The sequence below is a fragment of the Lissotriton helveticus genome, chromosome 1_1 (assembly GCF_964261635.1).
Source record: "Lissotriton helveticus chromosome 1_1, aLisHel1.1, whole genome shotgun sequence".
NCBI lineage: Eukaryota > Metazoa > Chordata > Amphibia > Caudata > Salamandridae > Lissotriton > Lissotriton helveticus.
Genome location: NC_136057.1, coordinates 106,372,176 through 106,394,256, shown reverse-complemented (window position 1 = coordinate 106,394,256; position 22,081 = coordinate 106,372,176). Strand labels below are relative to the sequence as shown.

General features: G+C 46.3%; 1 protein-coding gene across 1 annotated transcript in view; it reads left to right on the top strand.

Annotated features, from left to right (window-relative positions):
- Positions 1-7,819, top strand: part of LOC144760298 (uncharacterized) — a 109,136-nt gene extending 101,317 nt beyond the window's left edge. Inside the window, exons 3-4 of the mRNA XM_078646525.1 lie at positions 6,651-7,594; positions 7,655-7,819. Coding sequence (XP_078502651.1) covers positions 6,651-7,594; positions 7,655-7,747 — 1,037 coding nt within the window. The 3' untranslated portion in view covers positions 7,748-7,819. The remainder of the gene's footprint in view (positions 1-6,650; positions 7,595-7,654) is intronic.
- The last annotated feature ends 14,262 nt before the right edge of the window (positions 7,820-22,081 follow it).

Below are 22,081 nucleotides of genomic sequence, written 5' to 3'. Positions count from 1 at the left end.
AAGGCAAGGGGGGGCAAGGCTGGGCCCAGGGGCCAGCTCACAGGGCCCTCCAGGCAGGGAGGCAATCCCCAGTGGCGGTCCTCCTGGCGCCATCAGCAGCAGGCCCCCCTCCAAATTAGGATCAGCAAGAGAGAACCTTTTGCAAGGGGACACAGACCCTTTTTATACAGAGTATTCCCTTTGTCTGGGTCTGTAGGGTGGGGGAAAAACCAGTTGCAGCTGGTTTTGGAGCACTTTGTTTTTCTCAGCCCCTCTCCCTATTCACTGGCCAGGCTAGGGACATCAGTCGCACCACAGGGGCGGAGCCAGCATTGTGTGGGGAAAGCACAGCCATATTCAGGTCCCAGGTGCACTCCTCCCCGGCCATCAACATGCAGATCTCCCATCCACCACCGGGGCAAAACCATCATGACTCATGGAGCCAGGCTCACCAGCCAGCTCCAGCCAATCACAAGCCAGTCAGCCCATTCACATAATTTACTCAGACAGGCCAACTTCTAGAAGTGGCACTTCCACACTAGTCACATTCATGCCGCACACATCATCGTGCAGCATTTAATCACACGAGTCCGCACATACCAAACTCGAGTCTGCACACCCCACGCATCAGGAACTACCAGGGACACATACATTCCCCATGCATTCCTATGGGAGGGCAGGCCAATCTCACCACACGCACTCAGAGTGCGCACGCACTTTACACTGGGACACAGTGAAAGTGTGCAGAAGCCAAAAAATAACTAACACCAAGTCACATAGTAAAAGCAAAAAGTTTAGGGGTGAACCTGCCAGAAGGGCCAAGTCCAACATCCTCCAAATGTATACACGGCTGCTGCATTCTTAAAACCACCAACTGCATTTGGTATTGCAATACAACAGAATATTGGTGATAGATGGATGGACAAAGACTTTTGAAGAGCTCCTAGATGCAATAGATGAAAAAGAGTATAAAGTATCTTGAGAAACATGGCCGGTGAAGGAATGAAAGAAGCCATGAAAAAGAATTTACAAGAAGGTGAAAAGACATATGATCAAATAAAAAAGGCCTTTAATGTCAAGTTTAAGCCAGTGCCAAATGTGAATTATAAAAGATACATATACAGCCAAGAATGCCAGAGACCAGGTAAGACCATTGAGGAGCTTGTTGAAAGACGGAATGTTTGGTAAAGCACTGAAAATTCAATTAATTTATGATGAGGATGCTACCCTCCTCGGAGTAATCAATGGATGTCTGTTGTATTCCTTTCAACGATGAATGCTTGCTGATGGAAACTGAGCTTCGATCAAGTCTTCAAGGCTGCTTGCGCTGACAAGCGTGCTTATCGTCAAGTGACTGACATGGAGGCCGTAGACACCCAAAGTGCGTTGGTCATGAGCACAAAACTTAAACCAAGGTACAAGGCAGAGGGACACAAGGTCCTGTCTCCACAGAAAAAGAAAACGTGTTATAGATCTGGACTGTCATTTCCACACGAAGGTAAATGTTCCGGACAGATATGCATAGACTGTGGTAAAGCAAATCATTTTGTGACAACTTGCAACGTGAAGAGAAAAGTAATGCATTGCAGCGTGAAGACAAAATGGCAGACCAAACGCTATAGCAGTGAAATTTGGCGTACTCCCACAAGGCTAAGCGGTCACACCATTTGAGGCAAATCGACGCAAAATGAAGTTGATCATCCTCTAAATCATCGAGAAAGAATTGCTCCGTGTCTGTTTACAATAAAAGGGACGATGACAATTGTGCGATATCGATGTTTAATTCAAAAAGGCATGCACATATGGGACTAGTCGAATGTGAGTTAAATTCCAAAGTGAAGACAATTCAACATGAAGACAGCTGTGCGTCGATAAATATTATGCCGCTGGAGATGTATCACAAAGTATCTCTGGTACCACAACTTACGAATTCAAAGAGTAAAGCATACTCCTGGGCTGCCTCAATGCCCTTCAAAAGTCAAATAAAAAATTTGTGGTGAATGTGCCTATTCATGTACTTCAAGGAACAGCTTCAAGTGTTTGCTGAGTTTCCATAGTGCTGCTGATATGGGACTGATATCAGTGAACTACACTATGAATGCTCATCATGAAATTGTAAGTAAATTTCCTTCATTATTTCATGGGTCGGGTAAACTCAAACAATTAAAGTAAGGTTACACATAAATGAGAATTTTCATCAAAGACACAGATGAGTTGTGTTTCGCTTACAAGAAGCTGTTGAAAAGGAACTTCATTTTTATTTATACATGGCGTCATTAAACGTTCCATTGGTCCGACACCATGACTTTCTCCCATTGTAACTGTGCCTAAAAGAGACATTGAAGGACCTGTAGGCATAAGTGCTGACATGCGTCAGGCCAACAAGACAACTGAGCGAGAGAAACCTTACAGTCCACACATTGCTGATATAATAACTCAATTGAATGGCGCAGAGTTCTTCTCTCGACTCAACCTAAATAAAGGATCTTACCAATTGGAACTTGAAGAAAAATCCAGATACGTTGCAACCTTTTCTACGCATATTGTTTTGTTTTGCTAAAAGCGATTGAGTTTTGGTATATCCTGTGCTGCAGAACTTTTCCAGGACGTCATTTGACTTATTATATAGCCTGAAGTAAATGCATTTAACTATAGTGATATATTGGTATTGTGGGGCTGCACAGCAAGAGCATTACAAAACTCTCATGCAAGTATGTCATTTGCTGAATGATGCAGCCTTAACTCTGAATGCTAACAAATAAGAATTCCACACGAAAAGCGTGAAATTCTTCAGCCATGTCTTTTGTGATGGGGGTATGAAACCTGATCCATCTAGAGTACAAGCATTGTCGACTGCAAATCCCCCACTTGGCATTTCTATTTTAAGATTATTTCTTGGAACGGTCAATTACTGTTCTAGATGCATACAAGACTGCGCTATGGTCATTGCACCGAATTAAACAAAAGTATGTGTATTATCATTGGCCACATGAGTGTAAGAAGAATGAATGAATGAATGAATTTAAGTTTGTATAGAGTGTGGTTACCCTGAGGCCTCCTAGTGCTTATGGCCCGAGCGGCAGAGGAACAGCAATCTTAGAGCGATCCCTTGCAGAGATGGGTTTTCAGGAGCTTGCGGAAGGCCAACAGAGTGTCTAAAAAATCAAGCAAGCCATTGAGAGCGCCATTGAAACGCCCGACTTTGATCCCAAACTCCATACAGAGGTCGTAGTTGATGCTAGCCCTGTAGGGTTAGGCACAATCCTTGCACAGCACAAGGGACTGCCAAATTCCCTGAGACATATCTTGGTACATTCCAATAAGAGCCTGTAACAAACTGAACATGCTTACTCGCACCCTGAGAAAGAAAGTTTGGCACTGGTTTGGGCTTGTGAATAATTTCCATGGGTTTGTGGATGGAAAGCCCTTCACATTAGTGACTGATCCCCAAGCATAGTTTATGGTATTTGGCAATCCCACAGCAAAAATGCCTCCTCGAATTGAGTGCTTGGGTTTGAGGTCACAAGAATTTCAACTACACGATTCTTCATCGTCCAGGAAAAGATCAGAAACTGGCAGATTATGCCCTAGTACCCCATCTAATACAGTGGAGGATTACATCAAATTTATTGTGAAATCGAGCACACCAGCTGCCATGTCTTTAGAGCAAATTTTCACTGCCACGAGCCAAGGTAATGGCATGTCAAGATTAAAAGTTGCGGAACCAGTATTCTAGACCTCTCACTAATGACAGCGAGTATATGAAGTTCAGAAATGTGAGATGAACTTTCAGTAACGCAGGAAGGCCTCATTCTGCAAGGTACACGGATTGTTATTCACCAAAGTCCCTGACAACAAGTAGTCGAATTTGCCCAAGAAGGAGATCGAGGAATAGTTGCCACTAAGAGAGCTCCTGTGATCGAGTCTGGTTTCCGTATCTTCACATAAGGGTCAAAAATGAATTGAAGACTTGTCACATATGCAACTTTCTTTCCTCTCAAGTTAGTCAGCAACCTTTGATTATGTCAGAATTGCCACATCATGCTTGGAAGAGAATTGCTATTGATTTTTTTATGGCCCTCTGGATAACGGAAATTATCTTCTAGTTATTGATGATCAATACTCCCATTTTCCATTGGTAGAAGACCTTTCATTCACTACACATGAGCAGGGTTATTCAAAACCTAGATGGCATCTTTGCGTCATGACTTGTACCTGCAAGCTTAAAATCTGACAAGGACCCACCTTTTAATAGTCAAGAATTCAAAAACGTTCTAAATTACCTCCATATAAAGAATCATAAAAAGCACTCCCCTTTGACCCCAGGCCAATGGTCTGGTAGAACGCCTCATGAGTACTCTAAAGAAAGCTGTTCAGCATTTTGCAGTTGTGAAGCTCGACCTCGAAGGTGTTTTGAACACTATTCTTTGAGATTACCGTTTGACCCCCTCACTCAACCACAGAGGAAACCCCTGTAACTATCATGTTTGGAAGAGTCATGACAACCAATCTTTCCCAATGGAAGGGGCTGGATGTGACAGGGGATACATCTGCATTCATCTGCATGCTGATGGTCTTCTTGGGCTGGGAGAGAGGTGATTCACACTTACATTTGAATAGGTTGTGTCCTGCCCTCACTCAAAGGGCTGATTTACCCTGTACTGATCGTCTGGAGCCAGGAATGGGATGCAAGGGACTGTTGCACACTTCTTAGGGTTCCTTTGAAGTCACCCGTTCATCAAAGACAATTTTGAGTATATGTACTCTAGCTCTGTTCCCATGTTTTTAGACGCTGCTTGGGACTTGTAGCCAGACACTGTTGGCTCTACAAACTGCTCATCGCCATGAGGACTGCTGTGCTGCCAGGAGCAACCACCATTTTGACTAACTGCCTTGTTGTGTTGTCCTGCTGCTGCTGGGCGGCAGGAGGGACTGCCAATTTGTAACATAATAGTATGTGCTGTCTGCTGCCTGCCCACCCACCTTTGTGCCCAAAGTGCTCTCCAAGGGCTTGTTTGCTTGCCCCCTGTCCTCTTGAGACCTTGTTGCCTCTTTTCTCCAAGACTTCTGCTGGGTGAGCCCATTTTACAAGGGCTAGCATGTCGCCAGTGCTCCCTTCTGCACCAAGGTAAAACTTTGTGCATTACAGGACAGTGCACCATGGGCCTACAGTGCAGCTCTCTGACCAGCAGCGTGCCTTTGTGCATTCTAAGGAAGTGCTCCATGTTTTACAAACCAGCATGTGGTGAGCGTTTTTTCTCTAGCGTGAACAGCGTTGTTTCGTCTGGAGGCATTAACAGAGAAACAAACACGTCCTTGAGCCACCGTGCTCACTGCAGCTGAATTGTATTGTGAACCTCACCCCCGAAGTCTGGCAAGATATCGTCACTGTCAGAGACCACCAAGAACAAACTAGTGTGGCCCCTCCGGTCGTGAGACTCGAGGAACAGCACCCTGAAGACTTGTACTGCTCTGAGGTGGTACAGTGCAGAGCCTAAGGCTGCAGAGCTACAGGAGCTGCACAAAGCCTTCAAGGCGGGCCTTTCCACGACACGTTGTGCTGTAACATGTGGCGTGCCAGCATTCTGAGGCTCATTCCAGCCAGCCTTGCCCTCTGGTTTTAACGCATAAACTGCACGAAGCTACCAATGACGGGTCCCACGTCCGAGACATGACAACATTGTTGGCAAGTTACAGATGCCCTGAGGACAGTGACCCTGCACCCACAAAGGTACTGTGAGGCAAGTTGGGTCCAGAAGAGGGGTAAATCCATCCTGCTCTTCTTCATGTGTGGCTTGGTTTCCCTTGGGCAAAGAGACGCGATTCACGCTGCCCCGGCGGGCTCCAAATTCGCAAGACCATGAGGTGGATTTCTTGTTCAGCATTGTCTCTGCTCTGGAGATGACCTCAGGAATGGTGCAGGGCCGTCCATAGAGGAGAACTGCTGGAAGACTCAAGCTCAATTACTGTTTAGCATTTAGTAGGTGCTCCTGCCCCCTACATTTGGTTTCTAAATGCAATCACTTCAACCACGTTCAACGTTAACTACAGTTACCATATGATGTGTAATAGGAGCGCAGGTGTGCTGTGTCCTCTTTTCATAGTAATTTGTGTTTTTCTCTATCAAACCTGCATTATTTGCACTAACAGTGTGATTAAAGTCATTTTGGTCTTGTTTGATGTACAATATAGAATTCATTTTTACATAATTCTGCGTGGATTCCCTTTTGTGGTTTACTCACTGTGTTGCTGCTCTAGTGTGTTGCACAAATGCTCTGCACATTGCCTCTTTAAACTAGCCTGACTGCTCTGCGCCAAGCTACCAGAGGGTGAGCGCAGGTTATCTCGGGCGTGTATCTGGCTTACCCTGACTAGAGTGGTGGATTCTGCCTGGCTTAGGTGCCTACCCTAGCCAACCAGAAACCCCATGTCCAACAGTGTTTCTTGTGAATCACTTGATTTCCCAGCATGCTCCTGCTGCAGGACCAGGTCACCGCACTTTGTGTAGGACTAGCCACCATGTGTGTCTCAAAGGGAAGTGTGACTCTTCTTCTTAGACCATACACTTTTTTCCCTGAATTGTAACTGTTCACTTTTCCATATTATAACAATGCAGCTTTTTCAAGAAGTATTTTCCATATGTAATTTTCAATGTTTTTTCTATTTTGCAGAACAACAATCACATCTAGAAAGTACGAATGGGAAAGAAAGCCATAAAGGTCCTGGAGGAAAGATGAATTTTACTCAAAATATCTACTTTAAAAAACGACGCAGAATGCACATGAGGGAGAGACGCTTTGTTTGTAATGTGTGTGACAAAGGATTTATCAATGAGACACTTCTTGTGAGGCACAAAAAAGGACACACCATCCTCAGGCCATATCCCTGCGAAACATGTAAAAAGTGTTTCACTCAAAAGGCAACTTTTTTACAGCATCAAAGAACACACACTGGAGAGAGGCCTTATCACTGCACTGTATGTGCAAAGAGCTTCACTCAAGAGCAAATTCTCCATGAGCATCAAAGCATACACACAGGAGAAAAGCCTTATCGCTACACCATGTGTGAGAAGAGCTTCAATCAAAAGACAACTCTACTAAAGCACAAACTAATACATACCGGAGAGAGACCTTATCACTGCACTGTGTGTTCAAAGCGCTTTTCTCGTAAGGCGACCCTTGTACTGCATCAAAGAACACACACCGGAGAGAGGCCTTATCACTGCACTGTGTGTTTCAAAACCTTTTCTCAAAAGGGAGACCTCGTACGGCATCAAAGAGTACACACAGGAGAGAGACCTCATCATTGCACTGTGTGTTCAAAGCACTTTTCTCATAAGGCAACCCTTGTACGGCATCAAAGAACACACACCGGAGAGAGGCCTTATCACTGCACTGTGTGTTTCAAAACCTTTTCTCAGAAGAGAAACCTTGTACTGCATCAAAGAACACACACAGGAGAGCGGCCTTATCCCTGCACTGTGTGTTCAAAGCGCTTTTCTCAAAAGGGAGGCCTTGTACGGCATCAAAGAGCACACACAGGAGTGCGGCCTTATCACTGCACTCTGTGTTCCAAGCGCTTTGCTGATAAGGGATCCCTTGTACGGCATCAAATCGTACACACGGGAAAGAAGCTTTATCACTGCACTGAGTGTTCCCAGCGCTTTGCTTATAAGGGAACACACACAGGAGAAAAGCCTTTTCGCTGTACTGTGTGCGAGAAGAGCTTCAATCAAAAGGCAAATCTACAAACGCACCAACTAATCTAATTTCTTTATAAATGTGCTGAGCGTTTCTCACTGCTAGTTGATTCTATTGTACTAACCTAATATAGGATTCATTTACCACCTCTCTCATGCATTACATGAGGGCACAGCCGCAACACTTTCACGCCGTCTTACAAAACACACACTAAACTACTACTTACGAGTCACAACAACTTTGAGCTCACAGCTAGGGCTCTCAGCACAGCCCCCTATTTGCAGATGCCAAAGTCCTACCAAATCGAAGCCCGTAGCCCCTCTTGCTTCCATCTTCAGCCCAGGTGCTGCTCGCTCTTTGTGGTGTCTGATTAACGTTGGAGATGCAGAAAAAAACGTGGGCTCTTTTCCCTTCCCATCATACCTTTTCCCACATATGTTTAAGAGTTAGTAGTTGAACTGTGTTTATTGCAGATGTATGTAGACATCTTTTCCTAAATAAATCCTGCTGTATCTTGCATTGCATTGGGTTCGAGTCAGCATTCTGTTCATTAAAGATCCCCTTCTATAGGACGCACATTTATTTTTGTGTCACTCTGTAATTTCTACAGCGCTCAGGCTTCGGTAGTGAAGAGTGCTGCCGCAACCAACTGGAAAGCAGCGAACCCACCAAGCAGCCCCGTATCTCTGAGTGCCGCCAGGTATAACTTGATTTACCTCTTGTAAGGAGTAAGTACTGTGTCCAGACTGATTTTTTAATTTCTTTTTTCATCCCAGTTCTTTTTTGCTTTTCATATTCGAAGAATGCAAAATACAACAAGACTTAGTGCAGGATGTACTAGCATCAGGAATACCGATTTACTAATTGTGATTCTCTCTGAGTCGCAATTTGGAAATCGGAATTCCTAATGTATGAAACTCTTTTGAGTTTCATTGGCGATTGCTAGCGAGTGACAAATAGACCTACCTCATGCATATTAGTGTGGTAGGTCGCAATTTGAGACCCATTAGGAATCACAGCCATCACAGAGATGGCAGCCTGCTGAGGACAGCAGACCACCATGTCTATGATTGGTTTTTAATAAAGCAGTCTTTTTTTTATTTTTTTAATGCAGCCTATTTTCCTTAAAGGATAATGGGATGCATTTAAAAAGAAAAAAAATAAGCTTTTTCGTTTATATTTTTTAAGAGTAGACAAGGGGGTCCGTGGAACAGCTGCCTACTCTTAAAAATATTTGTTTTCCATTCTTTAAAGGACCCCTATCTATTTGCAAATGTGTTACCACCTCCTTCAAGGAGTCAGTAAAATATGACCTTAATTCGGTCGCAAAACTTTCATACAGCCCATTTGGATTCAGTAATTGGAAGAAATGCCGTAAACACGCCCCTTTTAAATACAAAATCGCAAACGTAAATTGCGAGTAGGTAGCGTGTTACCGAATCACAATTTGTATTTGGTACATTTGTAAAAGCATTTTTGCGGTTGGACGTTTCCGACTGCAAAAATGCTTCCCACAAGTGGCCCCTAATGATTTACTCCCCCAGCAGCAGAACTAGCCAATAGGGCACTAAACTAATGGTGCAGCGTCAGCTTTGCACGTGTGCAGCAACAGCGGTGGCTTTGAGCACTGCCACTTAGTTAAAAAAAAATAATAATAATTTGTTGGAAGGGGGTTATCCCTGGATGGCAGCAATAGGTACTGCTGACCACACAGGGGCCTCTCCCTCCCAGGAACGTTGCCGAGCGTTTGGGGTCTGACCCTCAGATGTGAGGGTTAGGCATTTATAGTTGCACACAGAGAGATTCCAATATACCACAGAAGAACAACACACCAGTTAATTACTTGGTGGAGGGCCTCCGCTTCGACCATGCCACCCTCCGCAAGGTGTATGATGCCCTGGCCGCAAAATTCACCAGCACCCTCTAGTAGTGGAGTGTCCCTTGCCCTTTTTTTAGAGACTTTTGGGGGTGGGATTTGGGAGTTGGGTTCTTTTTGGGACTTTTCAAAGACAATCGTTGGGGTTAGGGAGGGTCTTGAGGGAGATTATTTTGTTAGGGCTACATAAATATACTTTTTTAAACTTTATCTGACCATACCTGTTTTTTACTGCTTTTCAGTCTGGTGGGTGGGGGTTTAACAGTAAGTTTGTTTTCCTGAAGAGTCCTAGGACTTTAGTAGTACTACCGTCAATCTCTCGTCTAGTCCTAATACTCCATTATACTACCTCCCACCAAACGCTTATCTTACCTGTAATTTGTGTTAGAAATTAGGGCTAGGCCCAGGGCTGGCTCCACGGGAAATGGGGATTAAGGTTGGCAATCCTGGGCGGATGAAATTTCCTCATTGCGGTGGTACTAGTGGTGTGACACAGTGGCAGTTGCATGCCTATGGAAAAAAAGAAAACGAAACCTGGTTTGTCCTTACTGTAGCATTACAACGGTTACGGTACGATAGAGAATATAGCAGGTGACAGTACACTAGAACAGTGCCACAATGTAGCCTAACAAATGGTAAAGTATTGCAAGTATAACTAGTACTTGCGTTGAATTTATTTGACATTGGCTCCTACTACTACAAGAAATAGTACTGAAGCTGAGTAAGTCTAGAATATATCCTTGTATTCCTTCACCAGCCTGTTGCTATGACCTTATCCTCCCCAGCAAGTGTGTGGAATTATTGATGTCATTTAGTCAGACATCAAGCAAAACCACACAGCCCGGGGGAAGAGGGTTAGGGTTTGGAAAATGGATGGGAATGGGGGTTTCTTTTTGGGTAGGTTTTGTTGAGAGAAGAAAAAAAAAGCACAGCATGGACAAACAATAATTGAAGATAAAGAAATCTTTGGGTACAAACTAAAGCTAACCACATGCAGTCACACTCATAGAAGAAAACAATGGATACTGTATCTGTATTCTGTATGTTGTTGGAGTTGTCCTGTTGTCCTGTTGAATTTGGTAAGTAAGTTGCATGCAGCAAACAATTCCTCTTATTAGCGGCACTCCTCCATTCCAGCTGACGCTTCGTCCATCAATGTTGGTGACCACTGACAGAAGACACCCTGTCCACTGCCTGCCTGGCGGATGTTGACTGAAACCCGGCCTGTAATTATTGAACGGAAAACAGGAAGTGCTATTACAATACCACTGATAAATAAATATAAGGTATGTACGCTGTGTGGTGCAAAAAGTCACACTTTGATTTTCCTAATAGACAGTACAATATTTTTGAAATTGCGTACTCTGTCTGAGTCACCTTTTTAAGGATAAATAAGTATGGCCAAATTAATTTAGCGGATCTTTCCCCTCAAGCTAGGTGTACTAGAACAAAATAAGACCTTCCCAGCAATACTCCCACCAAGACCCTTACTAAAGCCAGTCGCAAAAATGTAGAAGACCCGCAATCAGATCTCAAAAAACGAGGCCTAGCAGAAAAATGGTGACAAAACGTACTTTGAAAGTAAAAGTAGGCCCAAATACACCCTTACCCACCGTGGATTGTATTCAAACCACTTGCAAGCAAGCAAAAGTATCCATAGCCAGCATCGCTCCAAGAGTGCTCTAAGACCCCAGAACTCAGTTGCAATAGAACACCCCGAAACACATGCAATCCTGCTGCTAGGGCTAACCCTAACGAACCCTAAGTTACAAAAAGTGCCAAAAGGCTTTTCCTTATGGATTTTGTCCAAAACACTTCTATCCGGTATTAGACCTTCCCAGGAATGCCCCAAGAGACCCGCCAACCCACCAGCAAAAAAGCACGCGACAACACCCCCAAACAGCCAAAAAGCAAAATCTCATACTTACAATATCTCTCGCTCTTCGGTCCAAACGCGCTATGCAGCTAGGTCATCATCATAACTCCTGTTTTCCACCACGGATTTCCTGAAAAGCAAATGCAATCAAAATTAGACTGTCGCAGCAGTGCTTTGACAGAGACCCCGCAACCCACCCACAAACACCATGAAACCCCCCAAACAGGCCCCCGAAAATGCTACATTGAGCAAGATGTCAGAAGAAATAGCAAAAAAAAGGCTTTTCCTTATGGATTTTGTCCAAAACACTTCTATCCGGTATTAGACCTTCCCAGGAATGCCCCAAGACCCGCCAACCCACCCACAAAAAAGCACGCGACAACACCCCCAAACAGCCAAAAAGCAAAATCTCATACTTACAATATCTCTCGCTCTTCGGTCCAAACGCACTGTGCAGCTAGGTCATCATCATAACTCCTGTTTTCCACCACGGATTTCCTGAAAAGCAAATGCAATCAAGATTAGACTGTCGTAGCAGTGCTCCCAGACCCCAAAACTCACCCACAAACACCCGGAACCCCACCAAAGAGGACCTCAAAGGCAAGCAAGTCAGAAAAAACGGCAAGAAATTTCCGCCTCATATTTGGTCCAAAACACTTTTATCCGTTATTAGAGCTTCACAGCAATGGGCCCAGAGCCGTCAACTCACCCGCAAAGAAGTAGAACACCCCCACAAGTGCTGAGTCTTTCTTCATTAGGCGTAATCCAGCCCTCTGCTTTGAGGGAAATAGGAGTCTGGAGGAGGAGGATAGAGGAGCATGTTCTTCTGAACTTGTGAACCTGAGGAATGTAGACTGCGGCACCTTCAAATCAATAAGCAAACAAGTGAAGACAGTTCTGCTGATGGGCTTGTTTTTGGGATTAGGTGATTAAAGTTTGAATTAAATTAACTGTGCAAAACAAAGAAAGACAGACACACAGGAATAAAAGTGAATAAGGACGAAAAAGAAAGTTATTGATTCATTGTCTCATTTTCAGGGCTCGGTGTCAGGGAATAAGAGGAAGACTTCGTCCTCATACTCTGCGAATTCAGGCAGGATGAGGTCAGCGTCACCGAACAGAGAACAAATCCCCTCATCTACGTTGCTGTCCTCCTCGTCTTCATGCGGCGTGCTTTCTCGTACTTTGTAATCTGGTGGTATGAGGTGCTGATTCATCTTGATCATTGTTAGCCTCTCCACATTTTTGGGCGAGAGGCGGCTCCGTTTGGGAGTTACAATGCCACCAGCAGCACTGAAAACACGTTCAGAAGACACACTTGCGAGTGGGCAAGACAAATAGTTTATAGCCAGGTTGGAGAGCTGTGGCCACAATTGTTTTTTCCCATGCCAATACTGCAATGGCTCATCATTAAGAAAGACCTCTGTTGAGTCATTCAGATAGTCCTGCACCATCGACTCAAGGTCCTCAACGGTTCCTCCACTTTGCTTACTTTTTGCTGTGCCTGTGACCTTTTTCTGAGAACCATACCCAAGCAAAGTTAGCCAATCCTCTTCAGCAGCCAATGTTACTCTTGTGTGTGGTGCAGATGATCCGGTTGCCGGTGTCTTTAACGGCTGAGAGGTCACTTGTGCCACAGCCACAGGTGCAGAAGTGGATTCTTTTGACTGGGGATGGCCTGCTGATGCTGATGCTGATGTACTGCCTTCTCCTTCAATATCCTGCCGTTCTTTTTCAAACCTCTTGGCTGACCAGGCTAGCCAACGTTTGTACTTTTTAACATCTTCATCAGCAAAAGGAAAGAATGCTTGGCCTGCCAGCGCCTTTTTGTAGCGTGGATCCAGAATAGTAGCACAAATGTAATGCTGTTCTGAGTTGATCTTTTTAAGACGTTCATCACCACGTAGGCGCTCTAATAATTTCTCCGACAAAAGAAAAGGGTCCTTGTTTTTTTCATATTTTTCTAACTCAGAAGACACCGCCTTCAGTTGGTGCTACAGCATGCAAAACAATGGGATAGCTTTTCCCAAATTTCAGTCCTCCTGGCTGACTGCACGCGTGAAGAACTCAAAAGGATGAAGCATGTCTTTCAGGCTTTTAACTATGTCCCATTGCGTCGCACTCATCCGCAGGTCCTTCTGAGCTGTACCCTCTTTTAAGAAATAGTGATCGAGTACCGTATACTGCTCATACAGATGCTCAAGCATGTAGAAGGTTGAGTTCCAACGTGTTGCCACCTCCTGGATGAGTGCTTTCACTGGCATTCGACGTTCAAGTAGCAGGCTCCTCAGATGCTTCCGGGCCTTAAAAGAATGGCTGAAATGGTTGCACATTTTGCGGCAGGTGGTCATTACCTCGCACGCTGGACTGTCTTTATCACTCAAGAATTTTTGAACTACCAGGTTGATACAGTGCGCCAAACACGGCACTCTGAAATAGTCACCCAGCGCCATGGCCTTAACTACATTGGCGTCATTATCCGTGGAAACATAACCAATCTGGTGTTTTTTTGGGGACAGCCAGGGAAAGACCTTTTTGTTAAACTCGTCCAAAATGTTTTGTGATGTGTGATTTTTCTCCAAGCCAAACATGGCTAGTGTTGCATGTTTCCGAGCAGCTTTAAAAACTTGGTCCGGGTCAACACCTGCGTTTAGCTTTGCTTTAACACCTGAAAAAGAGACCCAGTGTGCAGTGATGCACATGTAATCAGCGCCTGCGCCACTGGTCCACATGTCTGTTGTCAGATGTATAGTGTGAACAGCACTCTTCTGCAAAGCTGCTCCAATCGCCTCCAGCACATCTTCATGTAGTGCTGGAACCGCAACTCTGGCAAAATAGAACCGGCTAGGAACCTTCCATTTAGGGCAGAGCGTTGCCACTAATTCTAGAAAACCTACAGCTTCTTCAAAAGAAAAAGGGAGAAGGTCCACAGATAGCATTTTAGCCAGCTTAGTGTCATACAGACGCGTCAGTGGGTGGTTGCGTTCATATGGCGCGTCTGAAGAAAACATGGTTCTAATGTTGCCCTGGACCAAGCATTTACGGGATGATAATGACTTCGTTGACCCAATTATGCTCGCTGGTGAACTTTTGCGCGTTGGTGTCTCACTCGCTCCAACACTCTTAGTGTGCCTCACATGGGGTGTGCTGCTGACAGGGGTACTGGGTGTAAGTGAAGTGTTTGACAAGTCTTCTTCCTCCTCGTCATCATCAGATGCAACATCAACGTTTTCTTGACTTCCAATTCGGGCTTCCTTGATCTCCTTTAGGTGCGCAAACCATTGGACAGCGTGCTGTCTCTCAAGATGACCTCTCTGGCCTCCAGTCCCATAGTTGGTACCAAGCTTACCACGACTAACTGCAAGCTTACAAATGGTACAAATGGCGAACTTTTCCCTTTTTGGGCAAACAGTAAAGAAGTCCCAAACTGGGGACTTGAAGTGTCTGTGGGGGCCGGAGGAGGCGGCGATACTGGTGGTGGTCATGCTGCGAATGCCGGATGAACTGGAGGATCTGGATTGCCCAACTTTTGTACGTTGTGCACTTTCACCGCCACTAATTAAGGTCGAGGTGGACGGAGGTCCCTTCTTGCCAGAAAGAAATATGGAAGCGGTACGAGTTGGTGTACTACTTAACTCCAATGATTGTGGTGGTGTTTCCACTGCCTCCTCGTCGACAACATCATCATCATCACGCTCAGCAGCTTTTCGGGCTAGGGTCAAAATGTCTGTTTGCTGCATGCCCGCTGGGGCTGCAGTGACCTTTATGATGACTGGGTCGTCGTTGTCAGAGTCTTCATCAGCAGCAGTATCCGCCACTTCTTGCTGAGCCTCATTATCACACTCCATAACTCTGAGACTTTGGACAAGCTTCCTTTTACGCTTAACTACCTTTGTCAGATCATGGTGCGCCTCACTCTCAGACGGCAGTGGTGCTGGTTCCCAATTTTGATCCGTATCATCAGAAGGAGGTGTGCTTGAAGAAGATGTAGACACCACCCTTGATCTCTTCCTTGCTAGGGGTGTGGAAGACAATGAATGATCATCAGGAGGAGTGTCTTCCTCAAATGATACCTCGCCTTGATTGTCGATTTCCTGATGTGCCCCTACTTCGGGAGGAACAACTATTGTGGGCACTTGTGACCCTCCATGCACCTCTGCTTGCGCATCTCCTTGCGCTGCCTCTCCTTCCACATGTACTTGGGCTTGTACTTGCACATGTGGTTTTTGTTGCGGCTGTGGTTGTTCAATACTCGTAAGATGAGTTACAACAACCTGTGTTGATTGAGGGACATTGCTGCTACTTTCTTGCGATGAGCGAACATCACTGGTCGATGGTGATTGAACAACAAGACTAAGTGCCTCTGCAGCAGTGAAGGGCTTGGACTTAAGTTGGCGTGGTGGTGGTGGTGGCACTGAGCACAATGGAGCGGGGGTGCTGCTCCCAGCTTGGTCCCCAGCAGATCCCGCTGCTGCTGCAGGCATACTTTTTTTTTTACTCCCAAAAAAAGAGGCGGCCGGCACACCAGTCTCCTTGGTAACTTGCTTCTTCTGCTCCTTACTGGCAACTTTCTTGCTAGAGGAGCTACAGGTAACTTTTTTTGGGGCCATCTTCTTCAGAACAGCAGGCAGCAGTTGCACGAGTTGCAGAGTTGTCTGTGTCCAGACGTGACGTCGCGTGACGTTATGCTGCACACACACACCGCTGCAGGACTTCTACCTGGCACTGGTGGTTCTCTAGAGTCTTGTGCACCTAAAAGCAATGGAAGACAGAGGAACATCAGTTCAGTTATACACCCCAAAAAATGGAAAAACACAGAAAAATCAGCACAATCCCATGCCATCCATGATGTTTACATTCAAGACACCACACAGAAAGACTAGGCCCATGCAACACTCACTACCCCTGGGGATAATGGATGAAAAGTAGGCAAAATAAGTGCAGGCCTCAGACACTTCCTCTCTTCAAAATGGCCCCTTGCACCCCAAGCACATGTTGCCTGTACCAGCCAGCACTCAAGATGGCCACCACCACCACCCACATGGCCAGTCCACATCAACAGTACACCCCAAAAAAACTGAAAAACACCCAAAAACCACCACAATCCAATGCCATCCAGGATGTTTACATTAAAGAGAGTGAGACCCCACAGGCACACTCAGTCCATGCACCACTACCCCTGGGCAAAAGGCCACACCAGCAGCCCCAAAAAACGACAAAAAACACAACAAACAGCACAATCCCAGCCCATCCATGGCCTCAATGGTGTTTAAATTCAAGAGGACACCCCACAGAAAGACTGGGCCCATGCAACACTCACCACCCCTGGGCAAAAGGCCCCACCAGCAGCCCCAAAAAACGACACAAACCACAAAATTCAGCACAATCCTAGCCCATCCATGCCCTCAATGGTGGTTAAATTCAAGAAGACACCCCACAGAAAGACTAGGCCCATGCAACACTCACTACCCCTGGGGATAATGGATGAAAAGTAGGCAAAATAAGTGCAGGCCTCAGACACTGCCTCTCTTCAAAATGGCCCCTTGTACCCCAAGCACATGTTGCTTGTACAAGCCAGCACTCAAGATGGCCACCACCACCACCCACATGGCCAGTCCACATCAACAGTACACCCCAAAAAAACAGAAAAACACCCAAAAATCACCACAATCCAATGCCATCCAGGATGTTTACATTAAAGAGAGTGAGACCCCACAGGCACACTCAGTCCATGCACCACTACCCCTGGGCAAAAGGCCACACCAGCAGCCCCAAAAAAACGACAAAAAACACAAAAAACAGCACAATCCCAGCCCATCCATGGCCTCAATGGTGTTTAAATTCAAGAGGACACCCCACAGAAAGACTGGGCCCATGCAACACTCACCACCCCTGGGCAAAGGGCCCCACCAGCAGCCCCAAAAAACGACAAAAACCACAAAATTCAGCACAATCCTAGCCCATCCATGCCCTCAATGGTGGTTAAATTCAAGAAGACACCCCACAGAAAGACTAGGCCCATGCAACACTCACTACCCCTGGGGATAATGGATGAAAAGTAGGCTAAATAAGTGCAGGCCTCAGACACTGCCTCTCTTCAAAATGGCCCCTTGCACCCCAAGCACATGTTGCCTGTACCAGCCAGCACTCAAGATGGCCACCACCCACATGGCCAGTCCACATCAACAGTACACCCCAAAAAAACTGAAAAACACCCAAAAATCACCACAATCCAATGCCATCCAGGATGTTTACATTAAAGAGAGTGAGACCCCACAGGCATACTCAGTCCATGCACCACTACCCCTGGGCAAAAGGCCACACCAGCAGCCCCAAAAAAACGACAAAAAACACAAAAAACAGCACAATCCCAGCCCATCCATGGCCTCAATGGTGTTTAAATTCAACAGGACACCCCACAGAAAGACTGGGCCCATGCAACACTCACCACCCCTGGGCAAAGGGCCCCACCAGCAGCCCCAAAAAACGACAAAAACCACAAAATTCAGCACAATCCTAGCCCATCCATGCCCTCAATGGTGGTTAAATTCAAGAAGACACCCCACAGAAAGACTAGGCCCATGCAACACTCACTACCCCTGGGGATAATGGATGAAAAGTAGGCTAAATAAGTGCAGGCCTCAGACACTGCCTCTCTTCAAAACGGCCCCTTGCACCCCAAGCACATGTTGCCTGTACCAGCCAGCACTCAAGATGGCCACCACCACCACCCACATGGCCAGTCCACATCAACAGTACACCTCAAAAAAACAGAAAAACACCCAAAAATCACCACAATCCAATGCCATCCAGGATGTTTACATTAAAGAGAGTGAGACCCCACAGGCACACTCAGTCCATGCACCACTACCCCTGGGCAAAAGGCCACACCAGCAGCCCCAAAAAAACGACAAAAAACACAAAAAACAGCACAATCCCAGCCCATCCATGGCCTCAATGGTGTTTAAATTCAAGAGGACACCCCACAGAAAGACTGGGCCCATGCAACACTCATCACCCCTGGGCAAAGGGCCCCACCAGCAGCCCCAAAAAACGACACAAACCACAAAATTCAGCACAATCCTAGCCCATCCATGCCCTCAATGGTGGTTAAATTCAAGAAGACACCCCACAGAAAGACTAGGCCCATGCAACACTCACTACCCCTGGGGATAATGGATGAAAAGTAGGCTAAATAAGTGCAGGCCTCAGACACTGCCTCTCTTCAAAATGGCCCCTTGCACCCCAAGCACATGTTGCCTGTACCAGCCAGCACTCAAGATGGCCACCACCCACATGGCCAGTCCACATCAACAGTACACCCCAAAAAAACTGAAAAACACCCAAAAATCACCACAATCCAATGCCATCCAGGATGTTTACATTAAAGAGAGTGAGACCCCACTGGCACACTCAGTCCATGCACCACTACCCCTGGGCAAAAGGCCACACCAGCAGCCCCAAAAAAACGACAAAAAACAGCACAATCCCAGCCCATTCATGGCCTCAATGGTGTTTAAATTCAAGAGGACACCCCACAGAAAGACTGGGCCCATGCAACACTCACCACCCCTGGGCAAAGGGCCCCACCAGCAGCCCCAAAAAACGACAAAAACCACAAAATTCAGCACAATCCTAGCCCATCCATGCCCTCAATGGTGGTTAAATTCAAGAAGACACCCCACAGAAAGACTAGGCCCATGCAACACTCACTACCCCTGGGGATAATGGATGAAAAGTAGGCTAAATAAGTGCAGGCCTCAGACACTGCCTCTCTTCAAAATGGCCCCTTGCACCCCAAGCACATGTTGCCTGTACCAGCCAGCACTCAAGATGGCCACCACCACCACCCACATGGCCAGTCCACATCAACAGTACACCTCAAAAAAACAGAAAAACACCCAAAAATCACCACAATCCAATGCCATCCAGGATGTTTACATTAAAGAGAGTGAGACCCCACAGGCACACTCAGTCCATGCACCACTACCCCTGGGCAAAAGGCCACACCAGCAGCCCCAAAAAAACGACAAAAAACACAAAAAACAGCACAATCCCAGCCCATCCATGGCCTCAATGGTGTTTAAATTCAAGAGGACACCCCACAGAAAGACTGGGCCCATGCAACACTCATCACCCCTGGGCAAAGGGCCCCACCAGCAGCCCCAAAAAACGACACAAACCACAAAATTCAGCACAATCCTAGCCCATCCATGCCCTCAATGGTGGTTAAATTCAAGAAGACACCCCACAGAAAGACTAGGCCCATGCAACACTCACTACCCCTGGGGATAATGGATGAAAAGTAGGCTAAATAAGTGCAGGCCTCAGACACTGCCTCTCTTCAAAATGGCCCCTTGCACCCCAAGCACATGTTGCCTGTACCAGCCAGCACTCAAGATGGCCACCACCACCACCCACATGGCCAGTCCACATCAACAGTACACCTCAAAAAAACAGAAAAACACCCAAAAATCACCACAATCCAATGCCATCCAGGATGTTTACATTAAAGAGAGTGAGACCCCACAGGCACACTCAGTCCATGCACCACTACCCCTGGGCAAAAGGCCACACCAGCAGCCCCAAAAAAACGACAAAAAACACAAAAAACAGCACAATCCCAGCCCATCCATGGCCTCAATGGTGTTTAAATTCAAGAGGACACCCCACAGAAAGACTGGGCCCATGCAACACTCATCACCCCTGGGCAAAGGGCCCCACCAGCAGCCCCAAAAAACGACACAAACCACAAAATTCAGCACAATCCTAGCCCATCCATGCCCTCAATGGTGGTTAAATTCAAGAAGACACCCCACAGAAAGACTAGGCCCATGCAACACTCACTACCCCTGGGGATAATGGATGAAAAGTAGGCTAAATAAGTGCAGGCCTCAGACACTGCCTCTCTTCAAAATGGCCCCTTGCACCCCAAGCACATGTTGCCTGTACCAGCCAGCACTCAAGATGGCCACCACCCACATGGCCAGTCCACATCAACAGTACACCCCAAAAAAACTGAAAAACACCCAAAAATCACCACAATCCAATGCCATCCAGGATGTTTACATTAAAGAGAGTGAGACCCCACTGGCACACTCAGTCCATGCACCACTACCCCTGGGCAAAAGGCCACACCAGCAGCCCCAAAAAAACGACAAAAAACAGCACAATCCCAGCCCATTCATGGCCTCAATGGTGTTTAAATTCAAGAGGACACCCCACAGAAAGACTGGGCCCATGCAACACTCACCACCCCTGGGCAAAGGGCCCCACCAGCAGCCCCAAAAAACGACAAAAACCACAAAATTCAGCACAATCCTAGCCCATCCATGCCCTCAATGGTGGTTAAATTCAAGAAGACACCCCACAGAAAGACTAGGCCCATGCAACACTCACTACCCCTGGGGATAATGGATGAAAAGTAGGCTAAATAAGTGCAGGCCTCAGACACTGCCTCTCTTCAAAATGGCCCCTTGCACCCCAAGCAAATGTTGCCTGTACCAGCCAGCACTCAAGATGGCCACCACCACCACCCACATGGCCAGTCCACATCAACAGTACACCCCAAAAAAACACCAGCAGCCCCAAAAAAACGACAAAAAACAGCACAATCCCAGCCCATCCATGGCCTCAATGGTGTTTAAATTCAAGAAGACACCCCACAGAAAGACTAGGCCCATGCAACACTCACCACCCCTGGGCAAAGGGCCCCACCAGCAGCCCCAAAAAAACGACAAAAACAACAAAAATCAGCACAATCACAGCCCATCCATGGCCTCAATGGTGTTTAAATTCAACAAAACAGTTGTATCATGCACCCATAACCAACACTTGTCCTACTGTATACTGTGGCTACCCACAATATATTTTATTTAATGTTCTGAAAAAGTTCCAAAATTGTAGTTGCAGCAACTGTAATGCCCCAAACAAACTTACTTGTGAAAGTTGATTTCTAATCCAAAAGTGATCCAAAGAAAGTCAAAAAGGCCTCAAATCCAAATATCCAGCAGCACCCACAAAAAGTAATCCTTCCAGGTCAAGGTCCAAATGAAAGTGACCAGCACATGAAGAAAGCACTGAGAGGAGCCTGCTGGACAGGAACAGGAAGTTGGAGACTGTGGGGCACTTCCTTCCTCCCCCCCCCCAAAAATGGACTCCTTGCAAAAAAAAAGGCCATGCAAATGTCAACCTGAGGAGTGATAAAAATCATCATTTTCTGAAGGTTTATCCTGTTTGCTGGTGGATTTCTTGTGCAGAATTGCTAAATCTCTATTTCGCGAGTGCGAGATTGTTCCTTTCCCCGCAACTACGTGTTCGCAATTGCGAACTCTCGCGAGGCGTGCTGTGCAAGGTGGCAAGCCGCGATTACGTATTCGCGGGTGCCAAACTCCCGCGGGTTCCCGCAGCAAGATCCAAAATGGCGCAGCACTCGCAAAATATGATCGAGAAAAACAACTCGGCAAACGCTGAATGACGGAAAGTGAACGCCGTACACCACACCGCGCGCCGCAATATTGTATCACCAAGCAAAAAATCCGCCACGAGCGAATTCACGGATTTTCGACAAATTCGCAAGAGTTCGCGGATTGTGAATTTGCCGAAAATCCGAAAAATCCGCAAGCGGAGCGGATTTTACGCCCATGCTTA